This window comes from Oenanthe melanoleuca, chromosome 3, assembly GCF_029582105.1.
Source record: "Oenanthe melanoleuca isolate GR-GAL-2019-014 chromosome 3, OMel1.0, whole genome shotgun sequence".
Lineage (NCBI taxonomy): Eukaryota > Metazoa > Chordata > Aves > Passeriformes > Muscicapidae > Oenanthe > Oenanthe melanoleuca.
This window is the reverse complement of record NC_079336.1, coordinates 25309654-25332244: the sequence shown is the minus strand read 5'-3', so window position 1 is coordinate 25332244 and position 22591 is coordinate 25309654. Positions and strand designations below refer to the sequence as shown.

At 34.8% G+C, this 22591-nt stretch overlaps 1 protein-coding gene across 1 annotated transcript in view; it reads left to right on the top strand.

The window, feature by feature from the left end:
* EYS (eyes shut homolog) overlaps positions 1–22591 on the top strand; it is a 674079-nt gene that overhangs the window by 235433 nt on the left and 416055 nt on the right. Inside the window, exon 21 of the mRNA XM_056488606.1 lies at positions 9097–9218. Coding sequence (XP_056344581.1) covers positions 9097–9218 — 122 coding nt within the window. The remainder of the gene's footprint in view (positions 1–9096; positions 9219–22591) is intronic.

Genomic DNA, 22591 nt, shown 5'->3' with positions numbered 1-22591 from the left:
GAGGAGAGGAGAGGAGAGGAGAGGAGAGGAGAGGAGAGGAGAGGAGAGGAGAGGAGAGGAGAGGAGAGGAGAGGAGAGGAGAGGAGAGGAGAGGAGAGGAGAGGAGAGGAGAGGAGAGGAGAGGAGAGGAGAGGAGAGGAGAGGAGAGGAGAGGAGAGGAGAGGAGAGGAGAGAAGAGAAGAGAAGAGAAGAGAAGAGAAGAGAAGAGAAGAGAAGAGAAGAGAAGAGAAGAGAAGAGAAGAGAAGAGAAGAGAAGAGAAGAGAAGAGAAAGAGGAAGAGAAGAGAAGAGAAAGAGGAAGAGAAGGTCAGTGGCCTAATAGTGGCACAAATACAATCACACCAATAGGAAAAAGGAAAATAATATATCACATTTGTATAAAAATTTCAGTCACATCTAATCTTTTTGTGTTGCTTATTGATGAGTTGCTGATCCCATCAATATGCTGCTGAAACCCAAAGCATGAAGAAAAGCTCTAACTTTGCACCAGCATCATAAATTGTAATAGATTTTATAAATAGGGCTAGTGGGTACAGTGTTTGCAATACCATTAAAAGGTGTGAGCCTGCTGAAGTCCTGTAGGCAAGCACCTTCAATATCCAGAAATAGAAATTCATTAAAATAATAAGAGGCAAACTCCAGGAAGGCCAGAAAAAATGCAAATTGCAAAAGATTGCCCTTAATAAGATCAAGCTCTCCCAGGGAGTGGAAATGAGACAGAAAAAGTTATAGCTAAGATTAAATATTTTTACAGCCTTACAAGATTAGAATGAAAGTCTTTAAATTTCCTGCTATCAGAGAGAAAGGCTTTTTTTCCTCTCATATGAAATATGAGCTAACAGGTAAAGAGTGGTTAACCTCTACCATACCAAATATAGATAGAACCATAAAATCAAAAGTTATAATTTCCTAAAATATTACTTTCCTAAGCTCACAGTATAGCCAACCTACCACACAAATGATTGATATTTTATTACCTCATCCTAAATGATACTAAAATTAATTTTAAATATGTATTAGGAAAATAGAGAAAGAGGGGAAGACAGCTCTTAACGTTTGAATATGAATTATTAAGTTAGGATTCTATTGTAAGAATACTATTCCCTTTTCTCTTATCTGTACAAATGTTTCTTAATGGAAATCCCTTCTTAACAGTCCTTTAGTATGCTGAAACATCTATAATTAACCTGTATTTTTCAGGAAAAGCAGAAACACATTACTAAAATCTGGTGCTCTTTAAAATCTTCTTCTGATTCTCAAGACAAAGCACGACAAAGACATTCTAAAGCAGGGAGGAAAATCCCCAGACTGGAATAATTTTATAAAAATGTGGAGGACTGGTAATGCTCTTATCCCTCAATTTATCTAGTCTGTCTCCATTTTTGCAGTTCCCTTTTCTTTCTTTCTATCTTCCTTCTAGGAAACTGCATCTTTTAAATGGTGGCAAACCTTGGCAAATTAAAATGTATCTCTTTTATTTCTTGTCTAACAACCTCTTTAATAATTTTTAAGTGACGTAGATTTTTAAGAAAAAAACCTCAAAAGTAAACTCTCATTGATTTTTCAATTAAATAATTTGGATTTCAAAGGAGTGCTTTTACTTGACTTTTGGTGACTTATTTCTAAATTGCATCATGCAACAAGTGAATTAGAGTGTTGGACACAGTTTGTGCTTTTCCCAGAAAATATTGATTCTCATAATAAGCTATTCTGAGACCATAAGTATTACAGAAATTCTCTTGCAATCAGAGGCTGCTATGAATTTTTCATTTGTGGGTGAAGCTATCACTAGGTGACCCTGATAAACAGACTGATCCAAGTTTTTAGAGCATGAACCAACTTCAGTTATGCATCATTGAGCAGCTGCATACTCATAGTTTTGGTAATGGAAAGCTGTGAGTGAAGAAAAGGTGAAAAGACTGCTGAGATTTAGTTTCCAATAATGAGGAAGTGTATCAAACATCTGAAACACTGCATATTTTTCTTTGGTCTTGGAGTAAATTCTAGAAAATTGGGCTGTGTTTAGTGCTTCAGAATTTGGGGAAACTGGAATTTCTGTTTTGGGAAGCCCAATCTGGTTCCAGGCACACACTGTCCTTCCTGTGCCACTGAGCTAAGAATGACAAGAATTCTTGATAGAAAATATGCTGAACTTTCTCACAAAGACATGCACATTGCCTGGGCATTAAAAACTGCCTAGATGTATGAGGTAAATACATGGGGAAGTTTCCACTACATTTTAAACTTCTGTGCATATTGTTCTAACTTAAAAAGTAAAGAATGCTGACATACCTCTGAAAACGAGCACAGCCAAGCCACAAGAGCTGCAAATTCAGGTGAGCTTGGATCCATGTTCTCATTCTTCCTGTAATGTGCTTTATTATAATGACATTTTCTATAAATTTAAAGTAGGGATAAGTGAAAGTTCAAAAGAAGAGACTTGACATCAAATAATATTTTGAATGTCTCGGTACTTCTAAGGATATTTAGTTTGAAGTATTTTTGGAAATGACTGTTTCTTTAACTTTCCCCTACTTTTGAGCCAGATATTGGCAAAAATGGCACTTTGTGGTGATTGAAGTGTACTGATGTGATAATGGTTGTATGCTTAAGATCTAAATTTGAATGAGCTGTTAAGGCAGGAGACAGCTTTGTTTTACAGAAACCATTAGTTGTTCTGCATTTTCTTACTTTCTTTAAAAAGTTACCAGCTGTAACACCAGGTTTATAATTCAAAAGCAAGATGTTTGTTTCTGTCTGTCAGTACATAAACTATTCCCTTGGAATATCACAGTCAATTCCCACAGCTCTCCTGTTACCTGAGATCCAGGGGCAAACTGAAAGCTTTGGACAAGCTTTTAGAGGGGTCAAATTCCTGTCAGTATTTTGGTTTAACAGGAATGTGTTCATGACCTTTCACTAGTCATTGAACATTTGAGCTAAATGTCAAAACAGATACACTGATCAAAGGCTGATACTCAAATGTCTGTGACTAGCTGGATTAGTTATTCAGTTTATTTTTGCACAAACAGCTTAAGGCTGTTGTTTTTCATTAGTTTTCCTGTAATGTTCAGCACCTGTCATGTTGAAGATTATTTGATTGGCACATTTCCTAGTAAGCTCTCTATGAGAGGAGCAAAAGAAAGGTATGAACAGAATAAATGGCAGAGGTCAGGAAGAAGAGACAAAAAAAGACATCACCTATTATTAATTATGTAGGAGGTCTCAAACTGAATTTAGTTTGTTGTCATAAAATTATTGATGGATTGGGCCAGTATCAAACCATATTTCTTCCCTTAAATGCTTCATCTTTCCTAAGAAAAATATTGCATCAACAACTTTTGAGAATTTGACTGTAGCATTTGTTTTTATTAATGATTGTTCTTAAATAACTCTTATGGTCTTCTAATGTCTGTATTTCTGTAGCATCTCATAAAATAAGGTTTTGAATTTACTAAAAATTTCACAGAGATTTGGATTTGTTTTGGAGTACTTTTATCTGCAAACATAATACATACGTAGTGTTTAACATTGTCCATGCTCGAATGGAATATCTGTGTCAATACTAGTAAAAACCATGTTTCCTCATGTTACAGATTAATCTCCACACAGAAAAGTAACCCCAGCAAGATTTACAATGGACTATGAGGACTGTCATATCTGAGCAGTGATGAAAATATTTGAGTAAATTGCAAAGGCATAGGCCAAAATTTATTTGCATGTTAAATGTAACATGAAATCTAAAATAATTTTAAGAGAAGGCTGTTACTACCATTAGCTGTGAATCAATTTCAAGAGCAGTAAACTTTCACCGAAATATACTTTTACAAAAACTGTAATTTTAAAATTATCACTATCAAATGCAGCAATAATTATTATTTTTTAGCAAAGCACCATTCTACGAAATGGTTTTGTATAGAGACCTGCAGTGCAAATAACAAGTGTTCCCATTTAAGATAATTTTCTTCATGGTTACAAATTACAGTACAGTTCATTTAGAGTTGTGAATACACAGCATGTCTAGTTACCAGCCATATTTTAAGCCAGATATTACACTGAATGAAAATATAAGCTTCTCTATACTAATGGTGTGCCATTCAAATATGATGAAAATCTTACTTTTCTCATATACTTATTAAATGCTTTTAATATACACAGAATTATTACAATGTAAGGCAAAAACTCATTACAACTTACCAAACTTGGTAATTTAACTTATTCATTATTTAAAATGCTAGAGAGATAAGCAAATTTAAAATGTTCTTTGTTTCTCCTGTAACCCTTGCTCAAAATTTGACTTAAAGGAAATCTAGTTTATCCTTTATATCAGATGATATATAATTTATAATAACTTAGGGTACAAAATAATATAAGTGATTTGGAAGAGCAAATAAATGTACTGGTCAGCATTTTTAAGATATAACTGTATAGGAAAAGATATATCAATAAATAGAGAGAATTTAGAAGTCTTTAAAAATACCTAATGCTACCTCAACTTCTGTAGAGAGTTAGTATTAATTTTTAAGTTATTTACCCTAATATTTTGCATTTTTAAGTGCTTAACAAAACACCACATAGCAAGAGTAACTTACAAAGCAAGAGTAAAATAGAAAAAAAAAAATCTTATTTTTTAATAAAGTAATACATAAGAATACATCAGCTAGGGATTCTAATAATAAGATTCAGTAATTTTGGTGATTGTTAAATACTAGTCTTATCAGAACCAATCACTCACAGTATTGTTTAGAAATTAGATTTTTAATTGCCATTTTTCATCACTTCTGAATCCATGTTTCACACTTTTTTTCACCTGATTCTTTTATACCACTGCTTATAATAGTTCTTCCAATTAACTTCAGTATTAATAACCATACAGCAAACCTCCTGACTCTCAGCCCAGGAGGTGTTTCTTTGCTGTGAGTTAAGCAATCTGATTATTACAGAGTTATTAACTAATATTAGAGCAAGCCATGTATGTCTTCTAGAGTTGCAACAACAGAGCTAATTGCCGATTTCCTTTGTGTCAGAAGTCAAATTTCCTTAATTTGTGGAGCAGTAGAGTTAATACATTCACTCTTCCTACAACCTGTGAAGAACAGGTAAATAATTCATTATCAGAAGACAGAAAAGCTGTGTGTTTGCTGGGACTTCACTCTGCATAGGTCTTGTCTTAGCTCAGACTTCTACAGTAAAAATAAAAGTAAGTGTAAACCAAATAAAGATGAACAGGTATCCTGGTTTTGTTTTGATCTGCTTTATTTTGTTTTGTTTTTAAACAAGCTTGCTTGTTTAGTATATAAATGCAAACAGACTTGCACAAAGAAAACAATGCCATAATGACAAATGGGAATCTAATTTTGTCAGTTAATATGTATGATTATGCAAATGGTTAAATCAATAACAACTTAAAAGTAAAGCCCTAAAGTAGCAACTCAGAAAAGACCCTTAAATTAAAAAAAAAAAAAGGCTGCATAAATAATGTTAGGATCTCAATATGGTTTAGAGCAACTGCAAATATGATTTCACAGATGCTTAAATTTTTATGTTCACATTTATTTCACAAGGTTAAACGAACTGCTGTTAGCACTAACAAAATGAAGTTGCATTGGTTTGAAGTTGAAGGTCTTTTGGAGGAAAAAAAGCCCTGATTCCTACAGACAAGAGTTTTGTGATGAGTTTTCTGTAGAGGCTGGAATACATCTCCAATTATGTGCCAATGATAAGTAGTCTTACAATAAGTTCATCTTGTTTGGCTTTAATGGAAAAAAGGGTTGCACCCCAAGACTTTTTCTTGAAGAAGAACTTGGAGAACAAAGAATAAAAGAATGTGTCTATGTTTCCTTTTGTGTGTTTCTGTTTCCAGGTGTGGTATTTTTTGTTCTTTCTGTTAATTAAAAACTTTAAAATCCCCCCCAAAAAATGCTCCAACTCCATGGGTATCTTTGAAAATTAAATTGACTCCATTTTTTTTCTCTAGACATGGAAAACATATCAAATATATCTGTATTATATAAATTCTACTCAATCTATCTATATATATATATACACAGGACAGGTTTAAAGATTTGCCTTGTTCATAATTCGGATCTTTGTTGTGTGTGATGAACATTTTTCATTGCAATTTCTGTTTACCAGATGTTCAGCTACCATTTCCTAGTGAAGTAACATTGACTAGGGCTTAAGGAAATGATTAATTCTTCATTTACAGTGCTGAAGAAGGGAAAATATACAAATACTCTTAAATGGCACTTTCTTGCAACACACACCATTAATTGGATAAAGACATGCTCTATGCATGTGAGGTTCTGGGTATCTATGCAAGGGATCAGAAATTTTTCCCCTAGCTGGTAAAATCCACTCTTCTTAAGCATACTGTGCTATATGTTGTACAAGAGAGAGCTGTGTACAAGAAATAAATATAGTGTTATTTATGCACTTACTGTGTTCTTTAGAGGACAAACTAAAGACAATTTGCAGGAACTCAAAGGTACCATTTATTTTAACCTGTCTCCAATGGATAGTAATACATAGTTACAGCAAATAAAGGGGAACAACATATAAACAGGTATCAAATTCAATTCCTTCAGTCTCTTGCCTGATCCACTGCATGCTTTCTACTATGCAGCTTCTTGTCATATTATGTTGTTGGTGTATGCTAAGCTCTGACTGACAATCCCAGCTCTCTCAGCCTTTCCTCATCTGAGAGATGTGTCAATCTCTGAATAATGTCACGAGCTGGACTCTTTCCAACAGCTCCATATCTCTCTTGTACTGGGCAGCCCACAGCACTTAAGGAGTGGCCTCCCAAGGGCTGAATAGAGGGGAAGGATCACCTCCCTCAACCTGCTGGCACCTTTCCTCCTAATGCAGCCCAGGATGCTCTTGGCAATCTTGGCCACAAGGGTTAATTGCTGACTCTTGTCCAACTTGGTGTCCACCAGGCTCCCAGGTTCTTGTCTGTAAAGATTTGTCTCTATAAAAACCCTTTTTATCTGCTTACATATAGTTTAATGCAACATTGCACTTTCAATTACTGCAAAACTACACTGGGATGAAATAAAGTGTAAGAATTTTTAGCTTTTTCTGCACATATGCATGATATAGAAATATGTTAGTAATGTTTGATGCTTGATGTGACAATTCTCATGTAATGAAAAGTCTGCAAAGAACAGAATTTCAGCATTTGATTGACAGATAATTTTAGTGGGACTAGAAAAATACTGCTGCTTTCTAAACAAAACTGTTGGCAAGCTTCCTTTCACTTCTCATTTTGTTATCCATTTCTTGAAGAGAATGGAAAAAAGTTGGTATGTCACATTCCCAGCACATATGGAAACCTAACCTGACAATATAACAATATTTTAGAGGTGTCTTACTCATGGGTATGGATAAGTAGTGCTCATTTTTTCCCATTTGACAGTGATAAATGTGCTGAGAACTGAGATATTTGGGTGTGGCTATTATGACAGATCACAGGATATTCTGAGTTGAAAGGGATATACAAGGATCATCAAGTCCAACTCCAAAGGGAATAGCTCATATGGGAATTGAACTTTGGTGTCAGCACCATGCTGTAAACAACTGAGATAATGAGGGGGTCAACATATTGAAACACCAACATGTGCAGTAGTAATGTTATTTGTCTCAAGTGTATTTTTTCTTTCTTTGGCACAATTCACAGCAAATTATTTTCTTTCCAAGTTCATCTCTGTGTTACATTTAAAAGAACAGAAAATTTTAACAAATCCTTTCTGTCTCCTATCATAAAGTTATTAATAGTGAAAAAAACTCTAAGATCATCAAGTCCAGCTTTTGATGTAGCACGGCCATGTTCACCACAAAACCATGTCCCCAAGTGCCATATCTGAAACATACATAAAAGTTTCAAAAAGGATTTGCCACATATTTTTGAACACTTATAAGGACAGTGACTCTAAGCATCCTGCAGCCACACTATTGCTGATACAGGCCAGGATGTCATTTGCCTTCCTGGGCACACTCTGGTCATGTTCAGCTGCTGCCAACCAGCACTTCCAGGTCCTGTTCCATTAGGGCAGCTTTACAGTTTTCTTTTTACAGCTTTTTTTAGTGCCAGCTGTGGTGCTGCATGGGGTTGTTGGGCCTAAGGGCAGGAACCAACTCTTAACCTTGTTGAACCTCACTCAACTGGTCTTGGTCCATCAATCCAACCTATCCAGAGCCCTCTGATGAGCCTTCCTACCCTTCAGCAGACCAACATTCCCACCCAACTTGGCATCATCTGCCCACATTCCGTGCCTGATTTTAACTCAGAAAGAAACCCTTCAATTTTATTTACTGACTTTTAAAGTGTATCTCAGTGGATTTAGAACACCCATGTCACAGAAATCATAGGTGTGTGCCAAACAAGCATAGCAATGATTTTCATCAACATAAGCATCAAACAAGCAGAATGCAGTTGAGAAAATACAAATCACAAATACACTATGTATAATATGATTGGTGTAAAAGTTGATCTAACCAGATATAATAGAATACACATGTAAATAATTTCATTTGAAGTACTGGTATTAATGAAGCTGTTCCACACTCCAGGACAATCATAGTGAGTCTGACTTTAAATTGTTAACTTTCTTTATTTTTTGTTGCCTTTGTTCCAATAAAATATTTCAAGCTTTTAATTTGCCAGGAGAGTATAAGACTATCATTACAGAAAGGTCTAGGTCAAGTGCTCAATCTGGACTGCCTTCAGAGCTCTGACTCTTTATTATATTTTTAAGTGTATTACAAAATTAATAATTTCCCTTTGCTGTTTGTATGAAGATCATAACCCATATATCTTTGACACATAATTGTCTCTATCTGTTTCAATAACAAAAACCTAAAATGCAACGAAGTTTTTTGCAGTCTCTAGACACCTGTAGATGTCAAAATGCAGGTACATTACACATTTCACCATCATTATGTGGGGATTTATATATGCACTCATATATTGAAAAACTCCTAAATTTTTTTTTTGCTGTCTGGTAATGTCTTCCAACAATTAGTAATAACACTTTTGTAATTGCATTATAATATGAAGAGTAATAGATTGTTTATTTTACTTAATGTATTACAGAGATACCAGTGTGATTGCTTGCCTGGATGGGAAGGAAAATTTTGTGAAAAAGAATCAAATGAATGTAATTCAGAGCCTTGTAGAAACAATGGCACCTGCATGGACCTTTTCAACAGCTATCGGTAAGGGCTGCACCTCCTCACTCTGTGGTCAAGTTCCAGGATGGCCAGGCTTATGCATCCAGCCAGTATTTTATTTCCCAGCTTGGGAAGGAAATATTGTTTTTTGTTGCACAGATGAGCAAATGACTTGTCATGGATACAGTGCTTAACCATACTTTCATGTGAAGCCAGCAGATATAATAAACGGTATATGCAAAATAAAAAACAAATAAATTAAAAAAAATAAAGCAAAGAGTATAATTTTAAAAAAAAATTTAGCAAGTAACCTAGTTTAGAACTGTACTTTGTCAAAGAAAATATAATTTCTCTTTCTGTCATATGTGCTCTATAAACACAAGAGATGGTTTAAAGAGTAAAGTAGTGGTAGTGGGCAGTTGGATGAGATCATATCATTGCTGCCACCTTGTGGCTTCAAATACCAACAAAATAGTAATTTAACTAAAATTTATATACCCTCAGACAAAGCATGAGGATTTCACACTAACAATATTATTTTTAGCTTAAACCCCAATCTTTATTTCATGTATGAATTTATGGTTTAAAATTATTTTATTTTAGTAGCATGAGGATTAGGATTCCATAAATAATTTAGTAACCGGTTTCTGCTCCATGAAGCTAGGATTTCTGTCTATATTATGATGTCAGTACTAGAAGAGTCATGTAAATTCTTAATGGACACTGACATGGCTGCTTATATTTCTGGCAATAGAGGCATAATCAGAAAGAAAACTAACCACAGTTGACAATGGAGAAATGATTCCTCAAATAGCCTAACATAACTAGGTTAAGTAACATAATATATATAATATTTTTAAAAAATTAATTTATGTTCACAACTTAACCAAAATGGTTTGGGGTGTCCTAGAGCTGTATTTTTATGTGGTGTTAAACTTCTTAGTTTGGTAAAATATTTTTATTCTAATAACAGAAAGTGTAGCAATGTTGAGAAAACCTGTTAAAATATTTTTATTTGCTTTTTCCCCTGCTTTTAAAAGTCTTTTGGAATAGAAAAAACTTTCTAAAATATTTAAAATTTTGTGGTTCTTATTTTTCTGATGCCTGTAGTTCTTTGTAGTCTACCACCCTCAAGGACAATTCTAGGTGAATGGATATTTTGCAGCCATTAATCCTTACCTGTTCTTACATTTTCCCAATTTTTCCAGCCTGTAGAAGCATTATATGTATTGCAAAAGGTAACAGGGCTTTTTCTGGTTTTACTCATACCTGGGTCAGTTGCTTATGCACAAATCCAAGGATTTCCTGTTTTTTATTGAGAACAAAAATGCTCAGGAAGTACTTTTTCTGGATTTGAAAAATATTGAGCTGTTATAGAAAATGTTTAAAAGAAAATTATTTGAAGTGTAAGCACCAGGCATACTTTTTTCAGAGTTATTTGTCCTAGTTGACATAATAGAATAGGAAAATTAGACATACCATTGAATCATCATATACAAGGGGCAGGTTACCCCAAACAAAATATCTTCTACCTAGAGTTGACAGTGATTCTGAGACTTGGCAACACCAAGGAAAATTAGTATAGCTCAATGTTTTATTTTTATAATATAAAGCAATTTCATTTCAATCATTAGAGCTATCCTTGTTTGTACTCACAGATGCTAAAGGACCGTAATTACTCTTAATTTTAAAAATGTGCTGGTTTTTATTACCTTGCTAATACTTTTCTGTTACAAGCTGCATCAACAAGACAAAGCATTTGTGTTATGGTAGCAAAGCAGTGTCAGTAACTTGTACCTGAACCTGAGGACATCCAGCCATGTCTTTAAACTTAAATGTAGTTTAAAAACAGGATTAGTGGCTTATGATTGCCTAACAGAAAAGATCATTGCAGTTCTTGAGCTGTGCCCAGGCACTGTTTTGGACAGGCATTAGTCTGGACCAAAGTCAGGCCAGCAAGTGCTCTGAGAATGCATCAGTGGCAGGCAAAGAAGTTTTCTTGCCTGTGGCCTTGTTTTGGCACTGTTTATTTTCCTGCTGTAAGTTGAGCTGCTGGCAGCAATACTTAGAATTTTCTGAATTTTTTTGAAATTGGCTCTACCATGACTGGTACTTGATATCATTTAAACTTAAATTAATGTAAGAGATAAATTTATCTTTCTTTTATGGTTTGTTAATCTTAATTAATTTACTTTCTCTTAAATATTTGCAAGTCCAGCTGAAAACTTCAATTACTTAAAAACTAAGTAGTTTATTGTGCAACAGCTTAAAAAAAATATATTTTTGTTTAGGAAAAAAGTGAATATAATGCAAAATGAAACCTTTTTTTTACCAAATTCAAATCTGTGCTAAGACAATAATTATAGAAAACAAAAACACTAATTAAAAACTTCATTTTTGAGTTAATTCTCTTTATCTGGGGCTATTCATTGGTAAATCTGGAAATGAAAACTATCTGGTAAAACTGAGGTATCAACAAATCTGTCACACTGAATACCTTTGTTTATGGATTTCACCATAGAAAAATAAATCACGTTCCAACAGGAAAAAAAAAGAAAATAAAGCCTCAGAAATATATTTTTATTTTAAAAATCAGGTAAGAAAGATACTGGACCAGTAGTCAAGCTTGTTGTTGGATGTGAGTAGTTTTTAATATGTCCTTTTTCATTCAACTTAATTTATGTTCAGCTGATAAAATGAGAAATATTTTTTTCTTCCTTCTCAGTTTTCAGTTTGGCACACTGTACAAGGCAAATAAATTAATTTTTAAAAAATCATGCATATATTTCTTGCATAAATTTCCAGTTCCATGTGACTTTAATTCTCATGATAACATGAAATCTCAAATTATGGTTCTGAACATTTATGGACAGATTAATCTCATATCAGCTGAATTCTTTATCTCTTCTCTATTGTATTCGTAATTCTGAGGTTTAGCCTTAGTAACATCAAACCCTAATTAAAGCTCCTGTGTCTCCTTTGCTGTTACCAACTTTTGAGTGAAAATCTATTCAACTCTTCTTGCCAAATAACAGGCAACATAATTTTATGGATGAACTGGAGTTTCTAGTGATGTAGAATAGTTTGGAACTTGTCTGTAATCATTATGATATTAGAACTTGGAGAATTAACCAAGTGTCTTTCCCAAGTACTCAATTTTTTCTGTATATTTATAGTGAAATTCACAGATTCATTTTGTCACTTCTTGATGTTGAGTTTTTTATAAAGAATAAAAATGGTGTCTTGCTGCTGCTTTTCTGGTTATGACATACAAATAGACTTCTCCATACTAAACAGGAAATTAGACTTACCTAAGTATATTTTCTTATGTCATTTATCTATCTTTTATGCCTTATGACAGGCTCAATGTTTGCTTCAGTGCTATTCTTTGTCAGCACTTGAATCCATCCACTAAGACACTTTTAATAATCTCAGTGTAAACTGAAGTTCAGTTCCTCATGCTATCTTATCCACTCGTGATATCTTACTTTTGCAACCAGAATCCCTTGATATTTTGTTTGTTTGTTTGTTTGTTTGTTTATCTGTTTGTTTTGATTTCGAGACAGACATTTTCCTGCCTGCTCATTCTTATCCTTGACATTTTCCTTCTGGCATTTTTTCTTACATCCTGTTTGTGCAGCTATGTCACAGGTCTCCATTTACCCCTTCACAGTTATGGATATTATAAACTTGGCTGTGTTACAAAATGCTGAAACTTCTCCTTCCCACTAAGTTCTGCAAGGACCAAATTTGGTAACTGCCAATGTCGACTTAGAAATTGAGGCTCAAGTTCCTTAAGCACTTCTGAAAAATTATTGCTAATGTGTGCAAAAAAGTTGCATGTATTTAAATTCTCTCAATTTAAACTCTTTTGTACTTTACCCTGTAAGAGGCCATGGTTTTCCTTAGATTGCAGTGGAAAGAATAATTTGTGTTCATAGTGGAGAGTGTTTTGAGTGATTTCAGAACTCATCTCAAATTGTGCTAGTCTTCCTTGGCAATGCTTCGTCAATTAGTAACCATGTCATGATCATCTTTCTTTGTCCTTAGTTAGATAACACTTTATGCCAGCTGACAATTTGGATAACCATACTGTCAACCACAGTTAAACTTCTCCTGCCTCCTTGTTACTTTCTCAGTATATTTCCAACTACAACATCTTAGCCTATTGCTTCCCTCTTTGCTCCTTAGCATTTGAAGACATATCTTTTCAGAATAATAAAATAGTTTTTCATTAGTGTAACCTGTGCTAAGCTCTTAAAAAAAGGCCAGTCTTAAGTCATTAGGATATATTCAGAGTCATGCAGACTTTAATTGCAGTACTCTTGCAGAAAATCAGCATACTATTTCTTTTCTTTTTCCACCTTCTGAAAAGCATTTATTGGGAAAATCAGTCAGCCTCTGCATTTTCTCAGAAATATGCAAGAATTGCTCTGTGCCAAATTATAGAAGCAGGTGATTCCTGAATTCAGGATGTGTAAATATCTGAAAGATCTGAAAGTAAAAGCATGCCTATTTACACAGTCTATTTTAAAGGTATGCTCATCTCTAAATGAGTGAGGTTTAAACTATCACAGAATTCTAAAGGAAGTCACGATATGATTATCATTTTAATGCTGTGTTCAGTGTACCTTCTGTTTTTATTCACATTCATTTTACCTACTGCTATACTCTTCCTTAATTTTTTTCCCCAAAAGCAAAAAGCAGCTTTTCCCATAGATGAGTATCACTCATTTATTGGTGTATATTGGTATATATATATTGGTATTTAATGATCCCAGATTGCAAATGCTAAAGCATTTTATTGCAAGCAGCAACTCTTATCTGTCATTTCTTCAGGGTTCTTTGGCCAACTCTTTCTCTTTGCTATAGACACATTTTCCAAAACATTTGTATATTGCAGTTCTGACATATCTTACATTCAGAGTTGCAGGCTTTTTTCCTTCATCCTAGTAGCAAGATTTGTATGCATTTCTTACTCAAAGCCATCTTTAAAAGATTTATATGGACAGTCAGGAGATTTACTAATGAATTAGCTAAAGAAATATGTCAAAGCACAAACAAGTGTTTCCTCCATACCTAGCATGTGTTTTAGAGTTCCTCTTTGGTAATACTGCTAACTGAAAATGTGTAGTGTGCTTCTTGTGCAGTGAAATGAGCTTTAGGGTTTCTATTGCCTTTAGCAAAAAAGAAAATATTGCTGTGCCACCTCAGCAGCATCTAACAAACAATCACTGACATTCTGCACTCCTTAGGGCATATTTTATCTGTAATTCAAAAATCTTCTTAAAGAAAAAGTACATTTTTATTCAAAATCTCAACAAATCATTAAAATTTGAAGCAAAACACAGTAAGTACCTGGAAAATACCTCCTCTCCTTCCAAATCAGCTCATCAACTTTTTCTTCCTGAACAGTAGCATTGTTCCACCTGGTATATTTAATCATTAAGTGATGCATTTTAAATAAATGTTTTATAAGGTATTTTGTTTGCAAACACCCAAAGACACATAAAATGATCACTTGATGAGCTCTCAGGCTAAATAGAGGGAATGTAAACCAGTTTCTGAGATAATAAGGTACCTCAAGCATAGCTTTGAGAGTGTATGAGATGTAATATAAGTTACCCAAATTCATCATCGCTGTAGGACAGTTAAACACTTTCATTTCAAATAGTGTACTAATACATGAGCAGAACTAACAAACAAAGGAGTTTGCACAGCAGTTTATGGTCTCTGGCTTATGATATGCTAACTTTCCTGGGAACTCCTGGGGTCATCAGAGGACTTCTGCGAACCTTTGAAGAGCTCCAGGGTGCCTGGTGCTCCCCAGAAGGGATAGCTGCACAAGGCTGTGACTGCTAACAAGATGTAGCAGTGTCCCACAAGTTTTGTTGCCAACTTTTCTTGATTTATGGGGACTTCAAGCTTTTTGTTTCCAGCTGACTCCACGTTAAGGACAGCCAAGCTTTCAGCAAATGCTAGAAAGAGTGTATGTAACTGCCAAGCCCAGAGCACAGCCAGCAGAGTAGAAGGGGCCAGAAATTCCACTGAGGACACTGTGTACTTAGGTAGTGAGGTGCTGTACGCACTATCACTGAGCAGCCACAGGAGTAACTAGATCAGCCCATCAGAGACCAGACTGAGCTCCTCAGGGAGCTGCAGAAATGTCAGGAACCTCTTGCCAAGGCTGGGATCAGATGACAGTGACCTTGCCTTGAGGAAGCACTTGTATGCTGGAGGAAGAGCTGTGTTGCCAAGTAAAGGATCTTCAGGAGGCAGTCAGCAGTCTGTGAAGCTGAGATGGGGACAATACCATGATCTCCAAGACTATGAATACAAGGACCTGAACTCCCAGACATAGCGAAGGAGAAACAGGAAGAGTCTTTGCATAAAATTTTGTAATGGAGACTTCAGTTACAGTGAAGGCTAGAAGCTTGTAACCTTGACAATAGGATGAGGGTTCCTGTCCCATCTGAGCTCTGCCACTACAGAGTAGGTTCAGTGACCCTGCACCAGAGCAGGTACTAGAAGCTCTGCCCAGTGAAGCATCTAAATCAGATAAACCTGAGTCATGAGGCAGCACCAGAAGGAAGGATGAGTGAGGGCAAACACTGGGAAACTCCCTGCTGCATGCTCCTGATAGGAGATGTCATGAGTCCTGAGGAAAATGGCTCACGTCCTTGTGAGGCTACTCTTGATTTTCTCTAAGAAATCTTGGTGGCAAGGAGACATTCCTAAGGGTCGGAAGAAAGACAGGTTATGAAAATACATCAGGGAATGGAATGGACAAGGAAGGAAAAAAGAAGGCTAGGAATGGAGAATGTGACTGCTGCTTTCAAGAAAGGCAAGAAGGAGGATCTGGGCAACTGTGGACCAGTTAGCCTTACCCTGCTCCCTGGAAAGGTGACAGAGCAAATAACCCTTGAAACTGTTTCCACACACATGATGGAAAGGCAGATGCTCAGGAGAATGTTTTCACAAAGGGGAAAGCATTCCTGATGATGGCATTCAATGAGATGACTGGCTTGACAGATAATGAGAGGACTGTGGATGCTGTCTCTCTTGATCTTAGCAAGACTTCACATACTACCACAACATCCTCATAGACAAAACTCACCAAATTGCTGGACACAAAGACCATATTCAGCATAATTCATTCCCTCATCATGTTGTGTAGCAATGATATTAAAACTGAAATTCAATGTCTTGTCTTTTGTTCTGATCAATAACAAAAATTACAAAAGTAATCTTGGCTGGGATGTGGTGGGATGTGATGATGTCTGGGATGGTGAGAATTAAAAGTGGAATGGATAGAAATAAGATAGGCAATGCACAAAAAGAATGTCTGAAAAAAACTTTTCAATACAGATTTTACAACCTCATTATTTCTAATCCTAATATTATAATGCTTCTGTTGCACATGATTCATAATAGACTCATTCCTGCTTATTCTTCATTTAACTGCTCCCTTAAAGAACATTCACATTTTAAATTTGGAAAACCCTAGTAAAATAGGAAGTTTAAACAAGCAAATAAATAAAAAATTCTGCTGACACTTTAAAAATGGCTAATTAGAAATGAATGGGAAAACCATCTGTCTTTGTTAGCTACAGATTAGATATTTCATGCATCACCAGTGTCAGCAGCACAAAGGAACAACATTTTTCTAGGATTATGGGCATTGCTACTGACATTATATCCTTTTGAACCATGGAGAATCAGTAATAAACAGTTCCATATGAAAGGACAGGGTGTAGATCCCATTCTCATTACTATAAAAACCTATTCCTTTGATTTGAAAGGTCATTAGTAAAATCATCGTTTCACTTCTTGGAAGAGATTTCATCGGTTTCATAGGTATTGTTCCTTCTCCCTACATTCTTAAAGCAATTCTAAAGTGGTCAAGGGTCAAAATCTTCGTAAATTAAATATGTCAGTTTTAATGTCAAGATGTTACATGTGTTTATTTTGTCTTAAAATTACTTCACAGTCAAAAGAATACCGAGGTTTCATCTTCAATTATGAGGCATTATCTTTTGAAGCAGAGAATTATTTTCAGAGCATAACAGTGACAGTATCTTTTAAAAAAAATAGAATGGGATAGGAACTGCAAAATTGGTTTTGGAGAAGAGCATTGTATATTTATAAAAACCAATTTTGAAAAAGTATGAGTTACTCAGCTAAAAAAGTTGCATCTTAAAAATAATTCTTATATATGACAGTACAGTATGAAACTTATGTACACATATAAAGACTATACATTAAATGGTTCTAGTGTAAGTAAACTCTACACAACACAATTAGAAAATCAACATTGGCTTCCCCACCATTTGTTTCTATAGGTAATAAAATTTTAGTTAATTGTATTTTGGATTTGTCTGGGATTTACACTGTGTGTGCTCTGTTAGATCAATAGAAGCATTACAGAGTTTATTTAGACTGCAATTCCAGACTGTACACTGTTAGAGGTCCTCTATAAACCAGTGCTCACTCTTCAGCAATAGCAAGCAGACTAATGCAGGAACAGTAACCATCATATTTTCTTCTACTAAATGCCAGTATGGATATATGAAAAAAATCTATCAAAGTGAGCCTTTATCTTTGAAGGTCACAGGTGGAGAAAAGAGACCACAAATACAAAAATCACATCTCTCTATGAGCATCCATAAGCATTGTTATATGTAGGTCTCTAGGACTTGTTCATTCCCTGTCTGGAAGGGACAGTCATAAAATTTTCATGGGTTTGCGCTATTGAAATAACTCAGTGAGACACCCATAGGAGAAAGTTGGATTGTTTATATTACAGTAGATATCAAAGGTAGATAAAGACATAACTGACTCTTGGAGATGAATTGAAAATAATTTTTGTTGTTTGCTTTTATAGCTTATATCAGAACAATAATCTTTAAAAGGACAAAGCTATTTTTTGAAATGCTGTTTGCTAGGATATGACAAGTCAAATTTGGTTTTGTAACAGAATCTGCAGTAGAGAAATAGCTACCTCATGTGTGACTGCAGTATTTGAGCACTGCAGAGATATTTGTTTGCATGTCTGCTTTTTTATAACTTTGAGAAATACTGTCTGACTTGAAGATGTTTAATTTTTTAAATTTTTTTACTATATATATGCTTGGAAATGATAACACTCCTAGAAAAATTTTTTCAAGGGTTTACTCATATAAATATTCTTTGGCCAAGCTAATAAAGATCTGTGTTAGTGATCTTTGTTAAATTCAGTCTTCAAAGATGAAACGTTACTACCTCTGTTATTTTTTGAGGTTGCAATCTTCTAGCACTATTAGGTGAATGGTAAAAGATTATAATTTGGCATATTAATGAAGGTCAGTTTGTGCAAATACTTTTTTCTTTCTTTTATTTTAGTAACAAATGTGAAAACTGAGACATCTCTATTCCTTAATCTATTTACAAAGTATTTTCTAAACTGCCAGTATTAGTTAGGAGGCTCTGTAGCCTTTCTAAAAGTTTTATTTTCTATACACTCTTTTGAAAACCTGAGTTTATAATGTTGAAATTAGCAAGGCTGCTGCTGAGTGTTGAAAATGTTTCAATAGTCTATTCAAATATAGAAATATAGATACTGTATGGTTAAGTGATGTCATGATGACCTGATATATTTTGCCATATTAAGTACCATATCTATCCTTGGTTATCAGTTTTTTATAGGCACATAGCTAGTTCTAGACATAAAGTATTCAATGTCTTCTATGTTTGGAATAAATTTAAAAAAATAAAAAAAATAAAAAGGAAGAAAAAGAAAAAATATGCATTAGTCCATTTTTCCAAATAAATGTTTTCTTGTATTCTTGCTTCTCTTCTTGGATCAGATAGTGCTTTGATGTCGGACTGAGCCATAGAAATATTGTTTCTTCTATGATTCTCTTCCTTGGAACTTGAGTAGACCCTAGGTAAAGATCAATTAACAATTCTGAAAAATTGTCCATAGAATATTGGAAACACTCCCTTCCCCCCCTACCAAAACTGATAGAGATATCTTGTTTATTTGACTTGCAGAGTTCAAAAACTGTGATATGAAGGAGACTAATATATCTTTGCTCATCCACACAAATCATTATGCAGAGGTCATTTGCACAGACTTCTGACTTGGTGTGCATTATGTTCAATTTTTCCTCATGTCAAATTCTCCAAATGTCAAGGTAATCCATCTTCATTATTAGATTTGTATTGTTCGTGCTTCATAAACTTTCAGAGTTGGAGCATGCACTTCTGTTTCCATGCTAATTATTGCTAATAAAGATTGCAATTGTAATCAACTTTATTTGGCCTTTTTTATTGCACATGGTGGAAGGAACAGACCAGGAAAGATCTCCTTTACTCCCCCTGAGCAAAAGTCCCTTCTTCTGTGAGCAATCTACCCAGAGAGTTCATTTTTCTTTTCTGAAACCAGTGCCATCTCTGTATATAGGGTGAAGGGCTTTGAGGTCAATAGACAGAACTACAGCTGAGTTGCTAAACTTCCCAAATTTAACAAATGTTTCTCCTGGAGGGGCTGTTACCTGCATTCAGATGATAGCTTCTACTTTTTCAGTGCAGCATTTTTTTTCCTTTCAGATTTCTCAGGTCAAAGAGGACTTGTCTCAAAATCAATACTAAAATACTGTAAGAGTTACCTGTAACTCTCAGAAAATACCAGAGCAATAAAAACTGAGAAAAAGCATTGAGCTTCTTTCCATAAGGCTAGGCTCTTTACACTGCAATCCAGTAGAGGAAGAGGTTTCCAAGGGGAAATAGTGCTGAAGATACCAGTTTCCACAGGTGCAGCAATAAACCCAGTTGTTATCAAAGACCAGCATTAAATTGAGAGAAGCACAAGCAAGCAGGCAACTGGGGAGATGGAAGCCTTTTATTCAAAATCCTTGAAAGATGAAGAGTCATCCAGATAGCTGATTTATCCAACATCTGAGTCTAACAGATTAACTTGCTGTAATGCTTGGAAGCCACATGACAACTGATTCCTTCTGATTGTTGAAAGAATGAAATAATACTTCTCTTTTTTCTCTAACAAAGTGAATCACTACCACACAAGATATTAGAGACAGATGATTTACTTACTGTTCATGGTGGCATTGATTTACTGATGCTCTGTTTTCACAGATTAAGGGTTTTCTTTTCGACAAGTCTTTGGAGAGGTGCTGCCTGTTAAAAAGGCTGCAAATTACATATTTTCTCTCAGATTGCATGGTGGAATCTTGAATTATCTTGTTGCTGCTGTACTGATTGTTGTTCCAGTGAGAGATGAAGCTTACATAGGCAAAGAATGCAACTCTTAGTGTTGGTGACAAGAGATGGTAAGATAAAAAGGAAGTTATGTCCTTTTCCCTTTGCTTTTTGTCAGGAGAAGTAGGAAGAATAATGTGGGTTTGGTTAATAGAGGATGTTACTCAAAAGAGCAGCTTCACATGCCAAAATGCATATACATTCTCTATGGGAGTCTGCAGTAATTCAAGAAATTAATGCTGCAACTCAGAAAATTGTTTGACATACAGAACACAAATTTAAACAGATCTTTCTTTCTCTTCACCATGTGTTGTTAACTTTTTATCTTCTTGAGAACTTGCTAAGCTCCATTCCAAAATTTTTATATTGTTATGGTGTACTTTTCTTTTTGTACATCTGGATAAGTTTGGGAGATTGGAGTTCCTATATTTTAAGGGATGATTCAGTATTTTTACATATTATTATATTTATATTAAAGAACTTGAACATGAGAAACAGTTTTCTAGCACCTTAGATAATAACCAAAACTGTAAAGCAAGAGTAAAAAAATGCACCTAAACGTTGAAGTAATAATTGTTTTGTATTTTTAAATTAATTTCTACTTCTTATAAAATAGGAATTTAAGTAGGCAAGACTGATGGGAAGGAACTTCAACATTGTATTTCCCCATGGTCATGGTCTATGACATACACCATTGATACCAAACCATGTTTCATTTACTGGTTCCCAGCCATATGGCCCAAGTGATCCTCCCATATGACAGCAATAATCTTCAGTTTTGCTTATTACAGTTTTTACTAGTTTTATTGTCATTCTTAATTAAAAGTATTCAAAGTATTCAGCACTTGTGCTTTTAAAGCACAAGCATTCCTTCTAATGAGACAGTTTGACTAGTGATTTTTAATTATTTTAATGTTTACTGCCTGGAATAGAAAACAATGCAATTTCATCTAGCCTTGTAGATAGGAAAATTGTTGCTATTCTTATTGAGATAAATAAGGAAATACTTTGATCCAAAAAAGAAAATGAGTATGTACATCATCTCTGGGTCCAGTAGTCTGAAAGTCGCATCCAGCCCCATATGAGATGTGTCTTATATTCTGGTTCAGGAAAATGGAAAAAAGAAAACTGCAGCATGAAAAAAAATTGGGAGTTGAATGTATAAATACCCTTCATAGCATGTAAAATTCTGTTTCCTGATCAGAAGTGTGTGCATTGCAGATGAAACAGAGCTTAAATCAAAAGCCAAAATACAGCTTGCTGTCTCATTGAGCTGAATGTTACCTTGTGATTGTGTGAACTCATAGCTTCAAATAGAGGATTAAGAAAGAAATATATGGAAAACAAATACATCTTTCTCTATCTGTTCCTCTAAAATATGTTTGTTTGGGATTTTTTTGTAGTGCAATGTTCCTCAATACCCAGAATATCAGGAAATAATTTTAGTTACTATTACCAAATGGAAGAATATGAGCCGAGAATTATGAGGAAGGGAAGTATACAGAACAAAGACAGTATATCTTAAAAATGAGAAAAAGAACAAGGATTAAAAATCTGAAGTACTTGAACTGGAAGGGAATGAAAATTACATATGCCCTTTGAAGGCTTTCTGTATGTATCAAACATGAAAAAGACACACTTAGACACTCTTAGAGTAGCAGTAACTTAATCTTTACAGCTCTCTTCCTAACAATATACCTCCCAAATAAGTTTTCTCCAGACTGGGGACAATATCCATGCATGTCTGTTATTGCCTGGTACCATTCCCCAAGTACTTTATCTGTGCTTGCTTAGCCAGCACTTCAGATTCAACTTATAGACTGAAGGTGGTGTATATTTTTCCCATAATCAGTATCTACATCTCAGTTAAATTAAAAAACGGTATGTGTATGACAAAGATAACAATATTCTTCCCTAATTTTAGCTTCATATCCTTGTTCTAACAGCTGAAAAAAGCACTTTCTTTTAAGTATAATTTTTGCAATTTATGTTCACCTATAAATTTACTCTGTGATGGACAAATTGGTTTTTGCTTACTTACTGATTAAACCTTTAGCGAGAGTTGCATCAGCCTCTCAGGCCCCTGGTGTGTATCTTGTGGCTTAGGTATTATATTCAGGTTATATTCAGCTTCCTCAAACCTGACCTTCTCATAGGATGGG